Source organism: Podarcis pityusensis, assembly GCF_964106645.2.
Source record: "Podarcis pityusensis genome assembly, chromosome: 9".
Classification (NCBI taxonomy): Eukaryota; Metazoa; Chordata; class Lepidosauria; order Squamata; family Lacertidae; genus Podarcis; species Podarcis pityusensis.
This window is the reverse complement of record NC_138034.1, coordinates 69,185,605-69,203,801: the sequence shown is the minus strand read 5'-3', so window position 1 is coordinate 69,203,801 and position 18,197 is coordinate 69,185,605. Positions and strand designations below refer to the sequence as shown.

Genomic DNA, 18,197 nt, shown 5'->3' with positions numbered 1-18,197 from the left:
ACTCAGCAAAGCTTAATGATTCGTTTGCATGCCACTAAGCTCTGCCTGATGTACTAGACCAATAGGATTTGGCACCAATTTCTATGTCAAGGACAACTGTCCATCAAAAATAAAAGCCGAAAAGCCCATAGCAGAAACAAAAAGCAGTTTTACTTTAAAGTATATCCATTCTTAAAGCTTCCAGATAGTTAAAGAGTTTTAATAAAGTGATTTGAGGAAAGTTGTAAGAAAAAGCTACCAAGCTCCAGGATTTCAAATAATCAAGTTTAGTGGTAGATTTATTCGTTTGCTATGATGTACAATTATGTCTGGACAAAGGAGCCACTGAAATGAAACCTGATGGCTTTAAAGCTGAATTCAGAAGACCGTTGTCAATTATATTCGAGAAAAGAAAAATCAGCAGGTGAGCAGCACAGAGGGAGGTGGTATTTCTGCAGTGGCATGTTCGGACGGATCCCCTCCTCCTCCTCCTCTCACAGCATTTTCCTCTTCTCAAACTCCTTGAGGGATAAAGACGGAGACAAGGTTTCATTAGAGTTGGGACAAGCATTTGCCAAACCATCCTTTCTGCCAGAGTTTACCACCTTTAACATCTGCAATCTCTTCCATAACCTGGCCCCTGTCTGGCCGCTCTGCCCTTCTCAATGGCATTGGCTGGCCTGTTTTCAGGGTCACAATGGGCTTGCAGTGACGTAGCTGGAAAACACTAGGAACATGCTCTGTTGTCACAGAGAGGCCACGTCGCTTCATTGCAGGGAGCTCAACTGACAGCTTTAGACTCTGAGCAGCTTCTGAGGGTCCATGGCAGCTTTTGGCAAACTGACTGCAATCTTCGATGTCCCAACTATGACTTCCAGTATTTTTCCTAACCCACACTGCAAGGGAGCAAGAGCTGCTGTTAACTCTGTCGGTTCAGCTCTCTCCTGCCTCCTGTAGGGGCCAGCGATTAACAAGAGCAGGCGCCGGCAAAAATCAGGATGCGGGAAAGCCGTGAAGCCAGCCAATGCCTCTGCGCAGCTCCATCCTTGTATCAGACACAGTGAGATATCAATATATGTCAAGTATGAATGTTAGGTCCAAAAGATAATGGAGAATTCGCAAAGCATGATATGCTGGCAGGAGAAGTGAGAAACTGGTTTTATCTTTTTTTTAAAAAATCTTTTATTGATTTTCCAGTAAAAACAGCCAATCATCATATCCACATCATAATCCAATCCAATTAAAAACAATGAATTAAAATAAAAAAGCGACCAAATTATAGTCCAAATTGTAATTATTAATTTTTCTGGGCTCCCCATAGTCTGGACCACTGAAGCCTATCTCCAAATCTTCGTTCCTGTCTGAGAAACTGGTTTTATCAAGGAAAAATGTGTAACTGTGTCCAAAAGAACATTGGTCTTGCTTAATGAAAGCAAAAATCCCGATGCAAAAATCCCCTGATAAAAACAGGGTGGAACTGGCGATGAACAAGAGAAATAAATAAATAAATAAATAAATAGGACACTCTACTTACCCTCAGCGTCGCTGGGACCAGCGCTACAACCCAAAACCCACAGCTCTTACGTGAGGCTTGATCAACCCACGTGAAGGGCCTTGTGTGAATATTTGTGTGAATGTGTGAGTGTTTGAACCTCTTCGTGCCAATTTATTAATGTATACTTGACTATATGAAATAAATGTTACACAAAAGGTGTGTAAATCGAGATCTGGTCTCCGACCTGTCTTATTGAAAGTCCTATAGCATACGGGATATCACTTGGCTCTCCGGATTTCAAAAGAACCAAGTTACCACGCTGAGGGTAAGCAGAGTGCCCTTTTTATAGTCTTCTTCCCCCTTGACGTCTATGGGCTGGCTTTTAGAACGACTGAGTTTCTGCCACTCTCCTCCTTCTGGACCACCACGTCACCCTTGCTGTTGTACCTCAGAAATACATACAATGTGTTTCAGGCCTTTATCATCTGTCCGTGGCCCACCATTAATTCTTCCTTGTCTTTGTTCTTTTCAGAGGATATTTATTACTGTTGTTCATTGCCAGTTCCGTCCCGTTTTTACCAGGGGATTTTTGCTTTCATTAAGCAAAACCAATGTTCTTTTGGACACAGCTATACATTTTTCCTTGATAAAACCAGTTTCTCGCTTCGCCTGCCAGCATATCATGCCTTGCGAATTCGCCAACTTCTTCTGGGCCTAACATTCATACTTGACATACATGATGATGGTGAGATATCATGACGTTGAAAACCAGATTGCCCAACAACCTAAATCTGCATACTTCTACCACGCCTGTTGCATTGAAAGAAACCCAACCCAACAAAAGCCTTGTTCATAGGAATGAAGAAGAACATCTTTCACATTGCCCAATGTTTCTGGCAACATCCTGGCAAGCTCCATTGCCTTTAAGTTGCAGAGGAGCAGCACTGTGCGCTTGAACTTCTAAATGGCTGCTGAACTAACCTTGTATATAGTAGAGCCCAGCTGAGCAGGAGACATACTGACGACGACGCCAGCATTCTGTAGGGCAGCAATTTTCTCTTTCGCTCCACCTTTCCCACCGGCAATGATAGCCCCCGCGTGGCCCATCCTTCTGCCTGGAGGCGCGGTGACTCCAGCTATAAACGAGACGACTGGCTTGGCGTCTGGGCCCTGTGACAAAAGAGGAATCATTTAATAGAGGGGCGAGAGAGAGAAAGCAGAGTTGCAACTACCCCAGTGAGCACAGTTATTGGCGTGGTTGGACAAGAAAAAGACATTCAAGCCAAAGCACCAGCCCGAGGATTAGGGGCAGAGATAAGGAAACAACCTGAGAGTTCTGGGCAGAGAAAAGGAGGGAAGTGAGTACAACAAAATTCCCGTAAGGATCAAGCTTGTATAGCTCATGTATAGGCCACCAAGGAAATATTTAAGTAGTTTTGATTTTAGAAGCCAGCTCCTGTGGTAGATATACCAAGAAAAAGTCCACTTTGGGGAAGAGGGGATAATGATTAAAGTTACAATTTCATCTTTGGTGGGGTTTGCTAATTGTTTTGCAAGCCAAAGTGGAAAACTGAAGTACAGTGGTACCTCGGGTTACAGACGCTTCAGGTTACAGACTCCACTAACCCAGAAATAGTACTTCGGGTTAAATACTTTGCTTCAGGATGAGAACAGAAAGCGCGCAGCAGCGGTGCAGCGGCAGCGGGAGGCTCCATTAGCACTTTACCTCAGGTTAAGAACAGTTTCAGGTTAAGAATGGAATTCCAGAATGAATTAAGTTCTTAACCAGAGGTACCACTGTAGATGTGTAGTAGCTGGGCCATAAAAGCTTTTGAGTGAAGAATGATGTGCAAAGGCTGACTCAAGAAACCAAAATCCAAATCTAGCCATGTTTTGTGGCCTTGAAGAAGCTCCTGGGACTGGTCCAGTTATTCAAGAAACCTCAACATGATGCGCCCAAGAGTTTCCAGAGAAACAATCATGCAACTCTGGCCACCTATGGACTTGACCACAGCTTCCTGGCAACATATTCCACAAACATGGGAAATCACTTCCAAGTAAAATGTGGCTGTGCGCAAAAAAACCATCTGGATCAGGTATTACTTTTTCCTTATGGGACAAACACAGATTTTGAAAGCCTTAAACCTGCCCCTAAAACAATTCATGCAACACTGTGGGTGATATTCAACCAAGTCCTACTCATTGTAGACCCACTGAAATTAAAATACACATATGTTAAAAAAAGGTAAAGGTAAAGGACCCCTGACAGTTAAGTCCAGTTGCAAACGACTCTGAGGTTGCAGCGTTCATCTTGTTTTACTGCCCGAGGGAGCTGACGTCTGTCCGCAGATTTTCCGGGTCGTGTGGCCAGCATGACTAAGCCGCTTCTGGCGAAACCAGAGCAGTGCACAGAAACACCGTTTACCTTCCCGCCAGAGCGGTACCTATTTATCTACTTGCACTTTGACGTGCTTTCGAACTGCTAGGTTAGCAGGAGCTGGGACCGAGCAAGAGGAGCTCACCCTGCTGCGGGGATTCGAACTGCCGATCTTCTGATCGGCAAGCCCTAGGCTCAGTGGTTTAGAGCACAGCGCCACCCGTGTCCCCCCACATATGTTAAATCCAATTAACTTCTGAATACCACCTTGTATGTCACAAATAAGTAATCCACACACACGACTCTCAATCCTGTGAACCATTCCCAAGTTTGTGGGCTCAGTCTGGTTGCATGAGCAAATTTCACTCACTCATTGCCCATTTGCCTACGTAGGCAATTTGGGAACTGCAGTATTTGCTGCAAAATGGTACCACCAGAAATGAGCCCACAGGATAAATTTATGGGGTGAATCTTCCTTTCCATTTGGTGAGATAGTCTGCAGCGTTATTTCCATCATGTTTAATAGGGAACGGTCAGGAGCTAGCAAATATGTAGCCGCATGTAACAACCACTTAATGCTTTTACCCTAAAAATGCCAGGCTTTCAAAAGGTTATTGATTAATCTCTCTGCTGGGCTTGGTGTACTTAATTGTGCTATAGACAACTTTCGTTTGAGTGATGAAGAGAGATTTGGGATGCTTCTGGATGGCAGCTATTTTATTGGTGAGATACAACTGCACAGTGGCAAATTCAGGTTGCAGAGTTATAGTTGATTTGGTGCTTGTGTGCAGCAAACCCACTTCGGACTGGGCTTTTGGCGTTTTGGCAGTAAGGAAAGGGACAGGAAAATGCACTGCAAAGTGTGACATCGCATAACCTCTCTGCAAATTTTATGCAAAGGAATCAGGATGAATGTTCCAACATACATGCCATCTGGAAGCAACCTCAGTTCTTATACTTAGGAGGTCACACAAGTACATCTTTGGGATTTAGCTTCATCTTCCTCGTGCAACATTCTAGTGAAGGGTGTAAATTCCTTCCAAGGGGACCCTTTCGACCCAACCCATTGACTTTAAAAGAGTGGAATACAAACAGGTGAACTTTTAAAACAGTTATCCCTCCTCCCTGCTCAATAAGCAGAATGTGCACAGGAGACACTCTCTCAAAACATTTAAGCTTACAGAATTGTTTTCCCTAAGGAACTGAGCGGCATCCTCTTCTGCGTTTCCACCAATCTCGCCTATCAGTATAATCCCTTCGGTGTGCGGATCCTTCAGGAAGACATCCAGGCAGTCAATAAAATTTGTTCCATTGAATGGGTCTCCTCCGATGCCTGAAAGGTTTCAAAGAGTCCTATTAAGAGCAGCACATTTCTTCCAGAGACCAATTCTACTAACAGGGGCTGCAGAACTTTCAGGATCACCAACTTGAGTTGCCCACTTTCACAGTTAAGGATAACAAACAGTCTTGGAGCTTCATTTCAGCCATTAAATAGCTGGCAATCGGGTCGTTCAGTTCTGCCCCTACCAATATTTCTGGTTTCAGAAAAGGACAACAAAAAGTTGGTATATGGCTAATAAAACGTGAGTTATAAAATATAAGCAGCTGCCTTGAAACCATCTATGTTGATAGGTTCTCAAGAGAAGTCATTCTTAACCCTATGACCTGCAAACCTTTAAGAAGGGATCTTGCGGATTGAATTTGGGGCCTTTTACATGTAAATATCTATGCCTCCAAAGGGCTAAACCACAACCTTTACATGCAGAGATTTTAAGTTGCCTTTTCACAGATCTTTAAGTCAGTTCCCAACTTGTACCTTGTGATACAGAGCATTCTCCAATGAAGTAGTCCTGCCAGAGCAAGGAACTTTGCCTCTGTATAGGAACTTCCCTTCCCACTCTATTCCCTTCCCCTGTTCCAGGGGCTACCCTTGGAAGCGGATTTGGGGAGGGTGAAGAAGGTGCCCAGGGAGAGGAGAAGGAAAGTTCCATTGTGAAAATGGAAAACCTTGCACAAGTGCAACTACTTTGATGGATGCTGCCCCACAGGTTGGAAAATATGGCTGCAAGCACCAACCAAAAAAGCTGAGGGAAACATTTTGTATGGTAGCCAATGTTACTCATACTCTGAGCAGACCCACTGAAATTAAGGTACATTATTTGCTTTGGTCAGTTAATTTTGATGGGTCAACTTTGCATAGAAGTTAGTTGGGCATAACCCCATATATTCAGTTACGGTAGATGCAGAATTACCAAAATGATGTAAAATCACAATCTGTTTCCAGCAAAAATTGTGAAGAATACAGCCCTCAGATTAAGTTAAAAGAAGATTGAAGCATCATTCCTTTCCTTTTCATTACACATTTAGCACAAATCGTATTTATGAATACCCTCTTTTAGCACAGGAATTGGTACCCAAGGCCTAAGGCTACCATGGCAATCCTTCAGCAGGCTACAACTTTGAAGGAGGAATGCAGTATCTAAGACTTGGCTTAAGGCCTCACCTTCATTTGTAGCAGTTAAAATAAGATAAAACCTTTGGGAACTTATGAAATCCTCCTCTTCTGGATTCTCACCCTGGTGTTGAAATTCTCTTGTGCTGGGCACATTTACCAGAGCAGAACTCAAAATGTCAGACTCAGTTAACTGTTCCAGAGGTAAACTGCCAGATTTTTTTAAGTCAAGTGAGAGAGAATTCCTGCTTCCTTTTCTGCCTCTTTCCAATCAACACGCCAAATGTAAATTAGAAAATGAATTTCCGAAGGCAACTCTTTCTTTTTATTTGCACAGTAACACCAGTTTGGGAGACATGTGCAAACTACAGCCTGAACTTCCTAAATCTGAAATTCTGGAATTCAACCAGAGTGGAACCAAAGGGATGCCAAAAGAGATACAGGATAAAAGAGTTAGGATTCACTCATCTCCTTTCACTCTCACTTGCAAAATTGAACTCTCAGCCATATAATCCATCCACTTAGAATCACAGAATCATAGAATTATAGAGTTGGAAGAGACCACAAGGGCCATCGAGTCCAACCCCCTGCCAAGCAGGAAACACCATCAGAGCACTCCTGACATATGGTTGTCAAGCCTCTGCTTAAAGACCTCCAAAGAAGGAGACTCCACCACACTCCTTGGCAGCAAATTCCACTGTCAAACAGCTCTTACTGTCAGGAAGTTCTTCCTAATGTTTAGGTGGAATCTTCTTTCTTGTAGTTTGGATCCATTGCTCCGGGTCTGCTTCTCTGGAGCAGCAGAAAACAACCTTTCTCCCTCCTCTGTGTGACATCCTTTTATATATTTGAACATGGCTATCATATCACCCCTTAACCTCCTCTTCTCCAGGCTAAACATGCCCAGCTCCCTTAGCCGTTCCTCATAAGGCATCGTTTCCAGGCCTTTGACCATTTTGATTGCCCTCCTCTGGACACGTTCCAGTTTGTCAGTGTCCTTCTTGAACTGTGGTGCCCAGAACTGGACACAGTACTCCAGGTGAGGTCTGACCAGAGCAGAATACAGTGGCACTATTACTTCCCTTGATCTAGATGCTATACTCCTATTGATGCAGCCCAGAATTGCATTGGCTTTTTTAGCTGCCGCGTCACACTGTTGGCTCATGTCAAGTTTGTGGTCAACCAAGACTCCTAGATCCTTTTCACATGTACTGCTCTCAAGCCAGGTGTCCCCCATCTTGTATTTGTGCCTCTCATTTTTTTTGCCCAAGTGCAATACTTTACATTTCTCCCTGTTAAAATTCATCTTGTTTGTTTTGGCCCAGTTCTCTAATCTGTCAAGGTCGTTTTGAAGTGTGATCCTGTCCTCTGGGGTGTTAGCCACCCCTCCCAGTTTGGTGTCATCTGCAAATTTGATCAGGATGCCCTTGAGTCCATCATCCAAGTCGTTGATAAAGATGTTGAATAAGACCGGGCCCAAGACAGAACCCTGCGGCACCCCACTAGTCACTCTTCTCCAGGATGAAGAGGAACCATTGATGAGCACCCTTTGGGTTCGGTCAGTCAGCCAGTTACAAATCCACTGAGTGGTAGCATAGTCAAGACCGCATTTTACCAGCTTCTTTACAAGAATATCAAAGATATCTCTGAATATCCACTTGTGGCCCCAGTCATCAGACTGCCCCTCCCCAGTTGTGTCTCCCCACCCTGGGGGGCAATTTGGTTTAACACTACTGCAAAACGCACATTTAATGCAAAGTGGGATGGGAGTTAGCATTTCTTAAGTGGTTGCTAAGATCATATGTATTTTCTTACACACTGACTGAGCCTCTCTCAAACCCACCAACACAGAAGGATTGTCCCAGTCCAACTTGAGTTGTCTGATGAACAGCTTCGTATGTCAGAGTGCCAGATCTCGACACAATACCTGAAGGGTTTGGAAAGGAGAAAAGAAGAAAAAAGATATATAGATAGATATAGCTATACAAATTTACATATAGCAACTTACGTAACAAGCTGACCTTTGTACCTTGTAAGTTCTAATTTCATGATCAGCACATAACATTCAAAAAGTATCCTTGCCATAAGTTGAAGATCATGTAAATTAAGTTACACTAGAGATTCCTGAGCCACACAATGCAACGTAAGAGCAACATAGGAGCATTATACCAGCAGCCCCTGAAGTATAAGCCCTATTGAAACAAACCCACACCAAGAGCAGCTTCGCAATGATTTCCTGTTGTCTGGAGTTTACTTATTCAAAGGGCAGAGTGGGCAGGAAGGTGTCCTGATTGTGACATTGAAGAAATCAAACCCCACAAGAACTCAGCAAAGCCCGTTGTGTTACCAACCACTGTTTGAAACTTAAAAGAGGACAGCAGTCGACTTTGAAACTGCCCATTTAAAAGAGCATGGCGTTTGAGTTTCGATATAATGCTCACCCATATGGCAAATCGTTTTTATATGAAGTGTCTGCCTTTGCTGCATGTGCGAAAATAACAGCGCACCACCACTTGAGGAATCTAAAATCCAGTCTTTAGGTTGGGGAGGGAGCACTCAAGCCAACCTGGGAGTTATTTCTCTTTTGAAGTGTGCATATGTTCGCACTTAACACAGGCTGCAAACTAAGGGCAGACTTGGTTGGATATTTCAAGACTGGACTCAGTTGGGCCTTATTCAGAAGACTGCCATTCTGATTTCCCCCTCCGAAGACTTTGGGTTCTGCATGGGAGCACTTGGCCCTAGCTAATATGATAAGATGGCACACGTGTTTTATTTGAATTTGGCCCTGAAGCAAGCTCTGCTGCTTCAAACCTGCCTCTCTTATAGTTCCTGCACAGGACCTGCCGATTCAAAAGGTGGTGGGTATGTTGACATCGTCAACATTGACTAATATCTTGAAGGCTAGGGTGTTAAGCCAAATGCATACCCTATTGTATTAGAGCAAATACAACTGCAGGTTTTTGTTATTGTTGTTGTTATTATTTTTCAAAAACACACTAGAAAAATCTTTGAGATCTTACCAATTCTTCCTTTCTTGTGAATGTGGCCAGGCATGATACCAATTTTACATTCTCCAGGCTAAAAACAAAACAAACTTGATCAACATCATTTCATACACTTATCCGAAGTCACCACCACAACCTTCCTCTATAAGACTCCTTCCCAGTGTGTCAAGACTGCCCAAAGCGACCTCTGAACTTGCTGCAAGTCCTCTGTACTTTGCACAGGATTGTGGGGCATGTTCCAGGGCAGAGGTAGCCACACTGGTGCCCTCCAGATGCTTATGGAAGAGGGTATGCAGTCAATCCTTATGGAGTGTTAGCTATGCCTTGCATGAACAGAGCACACTGTCCCCGTGGCTCCAGGAAGATCAGATGCAGCATGCAAGGAACTGTGCGAGAAAGCTGATCTTCTTGCTATTAAGCTCCAGGGGTCTCCAAAACGAAGTTTGAAAAAGTTGGTTTTTCATTATAGTAGTAGTAGTAGTAGTAATTACAGTGGTGCCTCGCAAGACGAAATTAATCCGTTCCGCGAGTCTCTTCGTCTTGAGGTTTTTTCGTCTTGCGAAGCATGGCTATTAGCGGCTTAGCGGCTATTAACAGCTTAGCGGCTTTAAGAAAAAGGAAACAAACTCGCAAGAACTCGCAAGATGTTTCGTCTTGCGAAGCAAGCCCATAGGGAAATTCGTCTTGCGGAACGACTCAAAAAACGCAAAACCCTTTCGTCTAGCGAGTTTTTCGTCTTGCGAGGCATTCGTCTTGCGGGGCACCACTGTATTATTTTTCGTACCCCACCCATCTTTTCTATATAATTTTTTAATTAAATTTTCTGTTATACTAAAATACCCATTTTAACATCCTTAAAATATCAATGACTTCCTTTCTTCTCCTTCCATGGTTCATTTTGCTTATCATAGATAATGAGAACGGAAATTGCACGGTGGTGGCAGTGGGAGGCCCCGTTAGTGAAAGCGCGCCTCAGGTTAAGAACGGTTTTGGGTTAAGAACGGACCTCTGGAACGAATTAAGTTCGTAACCCAAGCTACCACTGTATAGAATTAGAGAACAAGAACATACGTTTAGAGAAGAATGGAAAACGTTTATTGAATATATTGGGGGGGGGGGAATTGTGCACACCTGAAAATGTTGGCAGCGTTAAGATAAATTCAACAGTGTAAATAAGGTTTGATGGATGTATTAATGGAATACTGAATTGTTTAGTTTTTGTAAAATACGCAGGGATTTATGATATGCAAAATGAACCATGGAAAGAGAAGGGAAGTCATTGATATCTTAAGGATGCATAAATGAGTATTGTAAATTGTAAAACAGAAAATTTAATAAAAATTATATACATATATTTTTTTTTAAATGGTGAGGGAAGCTGGGAAGTGGAGTCAAGCAACACTGGGAGAACACTACAGCTCACGAGGATGGTGCCTACAGGACAGGCAAGAATGTTAATCAGATGGCACGCTTGCCTTTAGCCAAAATATATAGGCTTCTACTCTCTTAAGAAGATCTCCGCTAGTTTTAACTTTGCTTGAGCCCTTACGTTGATCACTCCTGGGCAATTTGGGCCAACGAGCCGAGTCTTCTCCTGACGAAGCAATCTGTGTTTGACACGCACCATGTCCTGCTGGGGAATACCTTCTGTAATGCACACAACGAGGGGGATTTCTGCGTCAATGGCTTCATTGATGGCGGCGGCGGCAAATGGTGGCGGCACATATATTGCAGAGGCAGAAGCACCCGTTTTCTCTTTAGCCTAAGATACAATTACATTTAAAAAAAGAAGAAGAAATCATCGATCTTTCAAATTGTTTGGCATGCCAAAAGAATATTCTCATCATCAGAAGCGGAAATTTGCTTTCTACTGCACGGATATTTGGTGAAACGTTTGGATGATCTAGTCTGGATGTAACCAAGATGTGGGATCAGTTCTCATATAGCAATATATTATTACCTCCCTCACGGAGTTAAAGACCGGAAGCCCCAAGTGAGTTTTGCCCCCTTTGCCAGGAGAAATCCCTCCTACTAGATTGGTGCCATATTCCAACGCCTGTTGACTGTGAAAGGTACCCTGCAAGAGAAATACAAACATAACAAAAACTAGGTTAAGATAGGAGGACAAAAGTGATGCAAAGCTAGACTTCTCCTGCACAAGGCCAGTGAAAGAAATGGGAGCTGCATGAGAGCCAGTAACCATGATCCATTTTTTAAAAAAAAAAAATCAAGCATACACTGCTAGCATGAGGTGCTAGATTTCTAAGTGCAGAGGAACAAATGCTTGGCTATTTTTTATCAAGCCTGGGAAGCATGTAAATGTGCCATCTCAAACCTGCAATATTAAGTGGCACAGTCCAGAGATATAGCATTCAATTGTAGTAAACAGTAAATTCTGCATAGTCGGTCTGGGCCTTGGACTAAACTAGGGGTAAGGAACCTGTGTCCCTCCAGATGTTTTTGGACTACAATTCCATGACTTCTGACCATTATGCTGGCTGGGACTAATGGAAGTCCAATGGTAACTGCAGAACCACAAGCTCCTCACTCCTGGACTAAACCAAATGCACCCAAGGTCAATTCTGCTGCTTTCCTTAAAAACCGAAAAGTCGGAAGTAGAAAAATCCACAAGTTAACAGACAAGGAATATGCCCTACTGCGTTCTAGAACTAAGGCACAGCTTCATTTCTGTGACCCATGATGGATCAGCATTCCAAACATTAAGTGTGGCATGAGAAGCTATAAATAGAAGACACCATTTGCAGTATAGGCAGATACAAACTGTATGCTGGAGAACAAAAAAATGTGTTTCCTCTAGTTTGTACTGACGTTTACAACTTGAACAACGGTTTCAGAACTAGATCTGTCGACCAGTTCTAATTACAACACATATACAACATAAAACTAACCTTCCATGACCTTGGGCACTACTATTATTTGGACTAAGTCTTCTCCCAATCCACTAGCTCAGTCAGTAGAGCAGGAAACTCTTGGTATTAGGGTTTGAGCCCCACATTGGGGAAAAGGGAGTGATGCTGCCTTCACACTCGGAAGATCTCAGGAGCATCTAGTTAGCTACTGCGGTCCTTCGCTGTAACCCAGCAGGCCTCTTATGATGTTCATGTTATTCTACCTCCAGGGATCCCCACAAATATCAGCATTCCTAACAACAAATCCATGTGTGTATCAGAAGACCTGGTGCCCCCAAATGTCTTACTGAGTGCCCAGTTCTTACCGAGTGCAGGTAAGTGGTTAGGCCTATGGGGCAGCACTGGTATGGTTCATACGTCACATGGCTCAATGTGACTGCAGAACTACGCTGGCTCCTGGAAAAGAGCTTGCAGCCTTTATGCAGGCTCTGATGAACGATTCTCCTTCTTCTGAGTAGATGAGAGGAGGTGTTGCACCACCCAATTTTGACGCCAGGCTGGGAGGGGGGTGTATGGGTCAGTGTGGAACATCAAGGATTGACTTAGCATGTCTTCTGAACCTGGGATCGTGATTAAGGTGTCTCCTTCTTAAACAAGACCTGAAACCATCGAACAAACATTGGCTACCGTTTGTGATTCAGGAGAGACCTTAACCACAATCCTGGATTCAGAGAACTCATGAAGTCAAACCTTGGCTTCACTGCCAAGGAGACCTAAAAAGTCTGGGGAGGTGCAAAGTGACTGAGATCTCCTCTTAAGAAGCCAACATGATTGCACATTCACAATATGCCATGGTTTGGCTTAGTGCGATGGGCATTTGCAGCCAGTGCTCTGTACAAGCTGGGAACATGTCTTAGAATACACCAGAAACTTCATCCCAGCTGTGCATTGCAGGGGAAGACGAACAGCAGCAGCAGCAAGCTATCTTTCAAGGAAGCTGGTCTGCCATCCCAAATCTTGCTAATGGACCATTGCAAAGTTCACCGAAGGAACCCCAGGGCTCCTCAAACCCAGTTTGAAAACCACTCTTCAACAGTACGAGAAAGGTACAGCCAAACACATACCTGTTTGCCGGTAAAACCCTGACAAACGACCTTTGTGTCTTTAGTGATGTAGAGATTCTTTCGTGTGGCCAAATAGGAACAATGCCGTACCCCATTTTTCTGCACTAGGGGAAAAAAATACAGAAAAAGCTCGATCGCCTTATTTTGTGAACGCAGGATAAATGCACAACTCAGAAAATTAAACTTTATCATACTTTTTTTTGACAAATTACAGGACAACCATGTTAGTCTGCTTTTTAAAAAGAAAAAAGAAAGATCATTGCACCTTTAATATTAACTCAAACAATTTTATTGAAAGAATAGGAGCTTTCAAAAGCAATTACCAAAGTAACTTTCAGAGCACGATGCTATTTTTCCAAAACCATGTCCATCTGCCAATTAGCTGACATCACTCTGAATGATGGGTGACATCAGCTGATGGTCGGTGTTCAATTCTGCACTGGCTGATTGTGTCAATTCCCCACATGGAACTGACATGTGCAGCAAAAGCAGCAGTATTTGACCCATTCTCATCAGTGTGGAATTGAATCCTGCTGAGATCATGGCAGGGCGCAGGACTGAAGTCTCCGCTTATCAGCTGATGAATGGAGACTTTCCATCCTGCTGGGTGCTGCTTCAAAGCCCCTTTGCAAATAGTTCTGCCTTGTTCTTTAAACCTTAGAGGATAGGTTCTAGCCATCACATTTTAACTGGACCCTAACATTTGCAGTATAAGGAAGAAATCATAAACTTCATTCAGGCCCCAATAATAATTTGTGTTCTAACACATCAAGTCATATGTTGCTTCCTCCCCCCCCCCCCATCAAATTTGGATTTTCAACAGCAAGAGAATGAAATCTAAAATTGTGTAAGGGGCAGCATTCGAAACCATGCGCTTCCTTTTGCACAAGTGCAAGTACCTGTCATTCAAAAAGCAGTTAGGGATGGCTCAGAGCCCTTGAAGCTCCAATTAGCTCTAATTAGGCTGATCAACAATCTAATAAAGCTGAAATGCTTTAGTTTTAAGATGGCACAATTTAATCAATGGGCTTAAATCCAAGTATCCTAGTCCCAATGAACTCCAGAATGGGTGGGCGCTATACACTCATCATCCTGAAATATTAACTTCACCAAACAAGTTCTGAGACTCACAAAACTAATTACTATAGCAATTGCTATAAACCAGCATTGTTCATTGTGCTCTAGTTTAAGCAGATACATGTCTGCAGGGTTAAACCCCTGCACATGCCAGGAGACTGGAGGGGGGAGGGGGGAGGGGGTTTTTGGGCTGCAACCACAAGTTACAGCTGTTTACTAAGAACTCAGTAAAAACTCATGTCGGTCAAACTAGATAGATGCATATAAACTGGGTGGAATCCAATGCTGCGTGAGTGAATGTTCCCTTGGCCAATGGGATTTTATCATCCTCTCTTCTGCACCACCTTCAACCATGTGCACCCCTCAAATCTGCTCCAGAGGGACCCCAAATTCCCCCCCCCCCAGCAGATTCCATGTACATGCAAGAAGAGAGAAGGGAGGTGAGGTCCCATTTCACAAGCAAAAGTCCATTCTGCTCATGCTGGAACAGCAAAGGATGGAATCAAAAAAGAAAAACTGATGGTCTCATGAAACTCAAAAAAGAGGGGGGGGGGGAGAGGAGAGAGAGAGAGAGAGAGAGGGAACAAGGAAACGTGCAAAACACAAACACATTTTTTAAAATTCTACACTCTTCATCCAGACAAACGTGAACAGAACCCAGGAATACATCCAGGAACAAAAGAAAGTATGAGAGCATGCAGAAAGGCGCCACTCAACTTTCATTATATTGTTCCACTGCAAATGTGTACTCTTGGTTTTCTCATTGTTAAGCTATAGCTATAAAGCCATAAAAAGCAATTATGGTTGAGATGAGGTGCCTTTCCTCCAGTAAGAATTCTACTACACACCAAACCTCACATGGCCTGTGGTTTTTATTTTACCTGGGTTTTGTTTATTTATTTATTTTAGTTTAATGGAAGAGGGGGAATACATCTCAAGGAGCAGCAAAGTGTTTTAACTACTGTACTGTATTTTTAATTCCGAGGTAGCACCAAGTGTGTGGTCTGGGGAATTAAGATCTGCACCAATGAGTGCCCAGGCAACAAACAAAACAACCTAGGGGGAGTGGAAGATTTTGCGGTACAAGCATGTCACAAACACGTGCTTGCATACACCTGAAGCTAACCAGCTGTGTTACAGCGAAGGGCTGCAACTCATTGGCAGAGCAAATTTTTGCATGGCAAAGGTTGCAGGTTCAAGCCCCTCCCCCTCCTCTGAAGCATCTTTGGACTTGGAAAGCCCTTTCTGAAACCCCAGAGAGCCTCTTCCAATCAGTGTAGACAACACTAAGGTAGATGGATCAAGGGTATGACTCAATATAAGGCAGCTTCCTATCTTCCTAAGTAAAGTAAAGGGACCCCTGACCATTAGGTCGTCACAGACGACTCTGGGGTTGCGGTGCTCATCTCACTTTATTGGCCGAGGGAGCCAGCATACAGCTTCCGGGTCATGTGGCCAGCATGACTAAGCCACTTCTGGCGACCCAGAGCAGTGCACGGAAACGCCGTTTACCTTCCTGCCAGAGCGGTACCTATTTATCTACTTGCACTTTGACATGCTTTCGAACTGCTAGGTTGGCAGGAGCAGGGACCGAGCAACGGGAGCTCACCCCGTCGCGGGGATTCGAACCGCCGACCTTCCAATCGGCAAGCCCTAGGCTTTGTGGTTTAACCCACAGTGCCACCCGTGTCCCAACTTCCTAAGTCCTTATTTTAAATCTACAGATAAAAAATTAGGGCTCAGATCAACTTAAGATGGCAGGTGCCACTATGCCTTGCAGCATGCCCAGTGACTATGGAAGCAAAAAGGTTTAATAACAGTAATTCTTACAAGGTGGGAAGAAGGTGGTGATATGGGGTGAAGCAAAAAAAAAAAAAGATCTGGGGCTCACGCCTAGCTACGCCACTGGAACTAAAATTCCCAGGCAAAATTAGCCCAGCCCAAGCCAGAAACTAGTGTTTGCTTGAGATCAATAGCACCTAAGTGTCATGATGGCACCAGGCGAGCCTCCCTGGGGAGAGCCTTCCACAAATGGCGAGGGACCACAGAAAAGGTCGCCTTCTCATGTCGCCGACCTCCTGCGGAAGAGGCAAACAAAGAAAGACCTCTGAGGATGATCACAGGGTCCAGGTCAGTTCGTTTGGGGAGAGCCTGTCCTTGAGGTACTGTGGTCCTGAGCCGTTTAAGGCTTTCTAGGTCTAAACCTGCCCTTTGAATTGGGCCCAGAAGCTGAGTGGAAGCCAGCGCAGTCAGACCAGGATGGGTGCAAGATGCTCAAACCATCTTTCTCCAGTGAGCGACTAAATGGCTGAACTTCTGCACCAGCGGAAGTATAAACACACATAACTAGGCTTTAATCCACCCAGGTCAAAGACTCAGACTGGCACAAATACCCCATATGTATTTGTATACACACACAAGCTGGGAGCCTCAAGGATGCCCCTCTGGGGTAAAAAACCCTGGCCACCACACACACCATAGCTTGCTTATTGATTGATTGAATTTATATGATTGATCGATTATTGAATTTATATACCGCCCTATACCCGGAGGTCTCAGGGCGGTTCACAGAAAAGATCACAATATATAAAATCAAAATGAAAACAATAACCCAATAACACACACACACCAAAAAGAGCCACGCTTTAAAAAGGGCATAGGATGTCAATCATATCACCCAAAGGCCTAGTTAAAAAGGTGTACAACGAAGGTGCCAGGTGAACTTCCCTGGGGAGAGCATTCCACAGATGGGGAGCCACTGCAGAAAAGGCCCTGCTCTCGTGTTGCCACCCTCCAGACCTCTCGAGGAGGCACACGAAGGAGGCCCTCAGAAGATGATCTCAGGATCCGGGTAGGTTCATATGGAAAGAGGTGGTCCTTGAGGTTTTGCTGAGCTGTGGCTCTGATATGCAGACATGGGTGTAGCTGCCACCCACTAAATCAAGTAAATCCATAAAAAATACTTAACTGAGGTTCTTGCCCCCCCAACCCCCCCCCCATTATCATTATTAGCATTTATTGAATTCATATGCAGCCCTACATGTCTTATTTGTGGCCAAGGACAGCTCTTAACTCATCTGAAGGCAGCCCTGTTTAGGGAAGTTTTTAATGACTGATGTTTTAATGTATTTTTAATCTTTTGTTGGAAGCCGCCCAGAGTGGCTGGGGAAATTCAGCCAGCTGGGCGGGGTATAAATTATTATTATTATTATTATTATTATTATTATTTGTATGGTTGCAAATTCCCCGAACGTGCAATATCTATACCTGCTTCCCTTACCTTTAATTCCATTTCAGAACAGAAAGGGGTGATTGAGAGGACCCCCACCCCGAAAAGGGCAGAGATAAGGGTTAAATTTAGGGGGGGAGGAAAAGTAGTTCAGCGTCACGTGTCGAGATCCCCCCTCCCGTTGGCCCCGCCTCCACCGGCCTGGCCCCGCCCCCCGCCGGCAGCCCCTCACTCACGGAGCAGAAGGAGGCGGCCGAGGCCTCGCGCGCCCACGGCGCCGCTCCCGCAGCAAGACATCGCCCCGGCGCCTTCGCCCTGGCTGCCAATGACAAGGGGGGGCCTCGCGAGGCCGGCCCCTTCCTGTCACGGCATCGCTACCCGGTGCGCATGCGCCAGTGGGGCTTCTGCAGGCACACTACGAAAATGCCTGACAAGGGAAGTTTGTGTATATACATATATGGAAGAGCAGAGGTGGGTAAGCGGCCTGTCACGGTACGGGTGTGATTTGCTTATTTCGGGGCAAGGTTTCCCGGGCTAGAAGCTGTATCGGAGAGGACGCGAAGGGCAAGAGAAGCAGGCGGGACCA

General features: G+C 44.4%; 1 protein-coding gene across 1 annotated transcript; it reads right to left on the bottom strand.

The window, feature by feature from the left end:
* Nucleotides 1-250: 250 nt before the first annotated feature.
* On the bottom strand, nt 251-17,986 carry SUCLG1 (succinate-CoA ligase GDP/ADP-forming subunit alpha). Its single transcript, XM_081021074.1, has 9 exons — nt 17,848-17,986; nt 13,306-13,409; nt 11,272-11,388; nt 10,861-11,073; nt 9,327-9,384; nt 8,147-8,230; nt 5,033-5,184; nt 2,456-2,644; nt 251-500 (listed from the first exon to the last, which is right to left on the bottom strand). The coding sequence occupies exons 1-9, from the start codon at nt 17,906-17,908 to the stop codon at nt 474-476; spliced, it is 1,005 nt and encodes a 334-aa protein (XP_080877200.1). The 5' UTR covers nt 17,909-17,986; the 3' UTR covers nt 251-473.
* Nucleotides 17,987-18,197: the final 211 nt, after the last annotated feature.